The 6,356-nt window shown below is 46.0% G+C and overlaps 1 protein-coding gene across 4 annotated transcripts in view; it reads left to right on the plus strand.

Annotated features, from left to right (window-relative positions):
• Nucleotides 1-4,241, plus strand: part of fermt2 (FERM domain containing kindlin 2) — a 40,537-nt gene extending 36,296 nt beyond the window's left edge. For all 4 annotated transcript variants that reach the window (XM_056426139.1, XM_056426140.1, XM_056426141.1 and 1 more), the window contains 3 exons: nt 865-989; nt 1,076-1,217; nt 1,918-4,241. In XM_056426139.1, coding sequence (XP_056282114.1) covers nt 865-989; nt 1,076-1,217; nt 1,918-2,091 — 441 coding nt within the window. In that variant the 3' untranslated portion in view covers nt 2,092-4,241. The remainder of the gene's footprint in view (nt 1-864; nt 990-1,075; nt 1,218-1,917) is intronic.
• Nucleotides 4,242-6,356: the final 2,115 nt, after the last annotated feature.

Consider the following 6,356-nt stretch of genomic DNA (forward strand, 5'->3'; position numbering starts at 1 on the left):
TGGTAGTCGCCATATTCCACCATCCAGACCTCCACCATCCAGACCTCCATGATCCATCAGGCAGATGGAGGTAGAGAGGAGGAGTGGGCGGAGTCTCAGCAGGCCCGTGGCATATTAGTAGTCGTCATATTCCCTGATCCAGACCAGATTCAGTGGCCATAAGACGAGCAGACGACACAAACTGATATTCATACAACATTGAGACATCTGTATGTTGTTTACGTTTCCTTACATTCCCAGTAGGGACGACAAATATATTATTATAATTATTTTGTCGTGTTTTGTGATGCAGTTGAATCAAAGTGTTGCTTCTGAACACCAACATTATGGATTTTGTATGTTTTTTTTCCTTCATTTTTTTCCCAAAGAAGCTAAAGTAAGCCGTGCTACCCAGTAGCTGACTAGCGTGTGGGAGGTGGACACAGGTTCACAGCGATGGATTCATACTTACTCTGCATGGCTGCCCTGCTCTTCCTTGATTCAACGTTCGGCTGCAGCCCGACAGGAAAAGGATGTCGGGAGAATACACACACACACACACACACACAGTGACCTTCCTCTGGCTCCTCAGTGGGCTCAAAGGCTAATATTTGTTTGTCTGTCCCTTCTTGTAACCGTGTGAAGTAGTTGTGCTGTGACAGCTCTCTGCTTATTGGCTGACACTGTGTGCTGATGGCTCCATGGAATTGGCCACAGCTTGTTTACGCATTGTGTGTGTGTGTGTGTGTGCGCGTCAGGTGGTTGACGTTTGGTGATGGGATGCGTTTGTTTAAGCTGAGGAATGTGTTGGTGTTGGTCTCGACTCAATAGTGGGAGCATGCGGAGATGTCGCGTGTGTCATGTTTAGTCATTTGTGTTTGTCAGATCTCGGCCCGGATCCTCGAAGCCCACCAGAACGTGGCCCAGATGAGTCTCATCGAGGCCAAGGTGCGCTTCATCCAGGCGTGGCAGTCCTTGCCTGAGTTTGGAATGACTCATTTCCTCGCCAAGTAAGCGGAGCGCCCTCCCCTCAGCCGCGTGGGACTCGTCTCCTCATCAGCGGGGCGTCACAGTGGACTCTGCTGCTTCTCTGCAGGTTTCAGGGTGGAAAACGGGAAGAGCTGATCGGCATCACTTATAACCGGATGATCCGGATGGAGGCGAGCACAGGAGACGCCATCAAGACCTGGCGCTTCAGCAACATGAAGCAGTGGAACGTCAACTGGGAGATCAAGATGGTAGGGAACCCGTTGAATGTGACTATTTAGTAGGTATTACAAATATAATAATATTATACAACAGATGTTTGCTGCCTGTCGTCTCTCAAAGTGGTTTACGTCACTTTTGTTTCTCGAGCTGAAACAAGTGGATTTAAGGAGAACTCTATTGATTTTGCACATTACAGTTTCCCTACAGGTCTTTTGGATTTTTACTGTTCTCTAAGTTATGTAAGTTGTCTCAAACTTGTTGTGGGTCTACAGCGACAACATCTGATCCATTTGCCCCTCGTGACGTCATTCGAGTGACTCTCAATTGGGGTTTAAGATTTGAAGTTTGAAAAGATATCGGAGGGTAAAGAGTTTAGAAAGAAGGGAAATTATCAGACGACTGCAGCCGGCTACTAATCTCTGTCTGAGGCTAGAAAAACTCATCCGAATCTCTTCCAACCGTACTGTTGTACAAGTGCATTGTGGGTAATGTAGGTGCTAGGTTTTAAACCAGAAAGAATAACTTGTGGAATTCAATGAGAGCATACCTCAGGTTCTTCTGCTTCTATTTTGAACAAACCAATTGTACTGATTTCAGCTTCTCACACGTCAACATGTGCTTGTCCTTAATAGACAGTTAATGTATTGAGATGTTGTACTGGGGGAAGACGTGTTACTGTAACACATCTGGCCAGTTTCCCTTGACTCGTGACCGATGTGCTTCGCTCAGGTGACGGTGGAATTTGCAGACGAGCCCAGTCTGTCGTTCATCTGTGCCGAGGTGGACTGCAAGGTGGTCCACGAGTTCATCGGCGGCTACATCTTCCTGTCCACGCGCGCCAAGGACCAGAACGAGTCTCTGGACGAGGAGATGTTCTATAAGCTGACCAGCGGCTGGGTCTGAGCCGCCAGGAGGAGGCGGCTGGGGGTCAGACCGCCGCGACTGGGCTTTATTTTATTCTATTTCTCTGTCTCTTTAATTGTTTAGAGCTGTGCCGAAGAGTCCAGAGCTATCTTTATATAAATATATATATGTATATATGTGTATATATATATATATTTATATATTTTTTGCATTAACACAGACAATGTCTTTTGTTACTAAACTAATAGTTGAATGGCGTGAAGCCCTTTTGGAGCAGAAGCCGAACACAAACCTGAACCAGGAAGTCGTTCCTCTGTTCTCCTCCCGCCTCCTCTCCTACTGGACGGATGACCATCAACTAACGTCCATGACAACCGTTTAAAAACCAATCAAACACCAGATTTAATCCCAAAGAGTGCCCCGCCCCCTTTGCTCTCCTCTAGAACTGGACTAGAGGAGCAGAGGTCAAACTGTCATTGAAACATCACGGTGCCACTGATACTGCCAGTTATATTGAATTATTTATCCTAGAAGACGGACTTTGCCAAGGAGTGCGATCACAACGCTATCTTTGAACCGCAGCACCTCTTTCCTCTCTACTCCATGGAGGGTTCCATCTCTGAAGTCACGTGTAAGCACTTCTCCAGGAGACAGTCCTGTTCCTGAATAAGCTGTCGTTGTGTCCTTTTGCTTTTGATGTCCGTTGTCTTTGTCTCGGAGCGATCGCCTCCTCTGTGTCGAGTCTCCCTCGTGACTCCTCCTCTTCGTCGTATGAGCTGACCGGTGTGACAGTGAGTCTGACTCGTGTGTTGTATTTAATCGTCTGCGTATAGTGAGCATGTCTGGAGCAACACGGCACTGGGATGAGTGGCATGCGGGTTTGAAACCATCAAATGTCATCTCGTTATGTCATTAGCTCTCGTGGTCAGCGTCGCTCTTGTTTCTTAAAAACAAGGTTTTTAAGAATATTTGAAGACTCAACATGAAGCTATATGACTTTTCAAGATGTCAATTATTTCATCTTCTGAGCCGGCCTTCAAAAAGAATGTGCCAAAACATGTTAACATCTTCAAAACATGTTAACCTCTTCAAAACATGTCTGTTTATAGCTGTTCTGACCACAGCTATAAGTTAAAAAAGAAAAGCATGTCAACAATCGCCTCCAAAGATTAAAACCCGCTGACTTCTCATCGCCACGTGCACTGTGCATGTACACGGTGCATGGACACGGTGCATGTACTCTGTGCATGGACACTGTGCATGGACACGGTGCATGGACATGTACTCCGTGCAATAGGAAGGATCTTTGCTCCCTTGTACCATCTTTTAACGTTATTGCCATTCGGTCTCTCACACCATATAGTATTATTATAATTTTTATTATTACACACCACCAAAAGGTCAGAGTTTGAAGAATGAATATGCAATGTTTTAGTTTCTTTTGTCACTCCTCAGTATGAAGGATCAGTAAATGAAGTATTATTTTTTGTAACTAATGTAAAAACACAAACGTTTTATAGAATTGTACAGTTGTTTTCTGTTTTGTGAGGAGTTGGAGGTTTTTCCTTTCAGAAAAGAGGGGAGAAGCCATCTGTTAACAAGTGTATTATTCCGAGTTGTGCCTGCTTCTGTTGTCTTTACTGAGTTCAGATGAAGAGAAATATGAATATATATATGAAGATAACACTAGTCTCAAACTCCAGGTTTGAATAAGATATTTGTCGAGTACATATTATAATTGTTTTTTAAAGATACAAATACCTATATCTTTTCAATGTGCTCTTTGTTCTTGCATTTCCACTTTATTTTATTGGTTTCCTGATTTCTCTTCTGTCCATTTGTTTTTAGCTCGTTCTTCAGACTGACCGTAATACTTCATTTTTGCTGCAAATTTGATTTGCTCTGCGCCTTTTTAATATACTTCACTTATTTGTCTGGTTGTGTCACAACTGAAGTGTGCCATTTAATAATGTCCATATGAAGGAGACCCACATCGTGAAGACCCTGGAGTTTGAGACGAATCAGCAGAAGTGAACAGAGAACCGAGCCTCGTCCGTTTTTATTTTCTCCGATGTCGTTTCTGTTTGCCTCCAGTGTCGGAGCAGCGGTGCATGTCCTGCTGCTCTGTTTTCTGACTGTAAAAAATGCATTTATTTTAAAAAATAAAGTAATTTTTATTTAAAAACTGAGTTGTCTCTTATTTGCCCAAAATGCACAATGTCTTTTAAGGATGGCGTGGCTATATTTTAGTTATTGTTAGCAGTGAATATACTAACATGTACAGTGTGTTGGTGCTCGTGGTGGGACACCTCCGCCATGTCTTTGGAATTCAGCCTCTAAAGACAAACGTCCTGAGAAGAGGCTCACAAATATACATTCAAGTGAAAACTATTTGAAAGGCTGAAGTTCCTCGACTACCGGGCACTGGGTTTTTTATTTAATTGAGTGAATGTTTCTCAAACAGGAGAAAAACTTTCACTTGCAATGAAGGAGCACTGAATCTCATACACAGTAGGCCCTACCTGTTGTCCTCCTGATGGAAGTAGCATCGGTGTTCAGCAGAGCCTCGAGTTGCACAAAGCAAGGCAAGACCACGAGGGCTGGAGATGAATTACAATCTACAGGAATGGAGACAAAGTGTAGCTTAGAAAGATGTCTCCTAAAGGAAACCAAGGAATGTTCGTGTCTTGTGTTTCTCCAGAATGGCGCCATTCGTATCCTCAGACATGAATACACGCGCGCTGCATGAGCACTGGCTGCGTTCCTCCACCAGAGGGCAGTGTCCCGCCTCCTGTGTTCCCCGTCTCGCTGGTCTTCTTGGTCACACCCAGGACTCCGTTACATATTCATGGTATTGCAGGGGGGGAAACATGACACATTCTTTGAATCTGACAAATGAACATCTGTCCTGCAGTTGTGCTTATTTCATCTCATAATGTAATTGTACAGCGGTCTCTTACCCCTAAATCCTCCAACAGCCGACACTGCACGTCAACTCGGCCCGTGAGCGCGTGTCCACCCTCCGGTCAGTCATGACATCAAACGAGGTGTGCGGCATCGCGGTGGGAACAATGAATCAAATCTCGCGAGATTTGATTCATTGTTCGAACACGGCTCTCAGCTAACGTGTGATAAACACGTTCCACGTGTGGATGGTTGCCTCTGATGTTCCCCGTGAAGCCTCGTGGCCGCGTGGGATCTGGCGCGTTGCGTTCACGGACCGCGAGGACATCTCCACGCTGGCTCCGCCTCGTGACGTGGTTTCCTCGGGCCTCCCGCGGGAGGACGGGGGCGGGTGACAGGAGACTGGAGCGTGACGTGTGTTGCGCCGCTCGCGAACAATTGCCCTGCAGGAAGGGAACAGAACAGGAGCAGCACAATGCGCGGGGAGCAGGGCCGCACCTGTCGCCAGTCAACCGGCAGCTTCCTGGTTCAACCACGTGCAGAGTTCACAGGAGGAGTGATGGCCCTGCTGTCCTCATTCCGGAAGTGCACAGCTGCTTGAAGCCATTGTTAATGTCATGGCGATCGCTCTCGAGGAAAGTGTTCGTGACGTCCAGCCCACGGCCGGCAGTGACCGCCGCGCTGAGAGAACGTCACGGCAGCAGACGTCCTGCTCAATAAACTCTTTTCTCCTCATACCAATTCAATTCAGTTTATTTGTAGAGCCCATTTTCACAAATTACAAATGTGTCTCAGAGGGCTTTACAATCTGTTCATATAGACATCCCTGACCTTTGACCTTTGACCTCACATGGGATCAGGAACAACTCCCAAACAACCCTTCAGGGTAAAAGGTCAGAACCCTTGAGGAGAGAACAGAGGAGGATCCCTCTCCAGGATGGACAGGTGTCATAGATGTCATGTGACCAGAAGGAATCATTACACACTAATTAAAACACAGGAACAACACAATGAAGATGACAGAGTGGATGAAGAGTTGGTAGTCGGCATATTCCACCATCCAGACCTCCACCATCCATCAGATGGAGGTAGAGAGGAGGAGTGGGCGGAGTCTCAGCAGTGGGCGGAGTCTCAGCAGGGCCGAGTAGTTGGTGGTATACCAGTGATTTAGCTTGACGATTCTTTTTTCTATTCTCTTTTTTCTTTCTAACTGCTGACACCTATTGAGAGGTGATCATGAGGACGTGTCATGGTGGCTGGAGGGGGAACTACTCGCTGCAGGAATGACCAAAAGTGAGAAGATCTCGTTGTTTCCTTTGTTTATTGAAACCTGAGAGGATACGCCATGCTGACTTCATGAAGCACCACCAGCAGGTTCACACTTTGTCTCTATTGCTTGA

The sequence above is a fragment of the Pseudoliparis swirei genome, chromosome 11 (assembly GCF_029220125.1).
Source record: "Pseudoliparis swirei isolate HS2019 ecotype Mariana Trench chromosome 11, NWPU_hadal_v1, whole genome shotgun sequence".
NCBI lineage: Eukaryota > Metazoa > Chordata > Actinopteri > Perciformes > Liparidae > Pseudoliparis > Pseudoliparis swirei.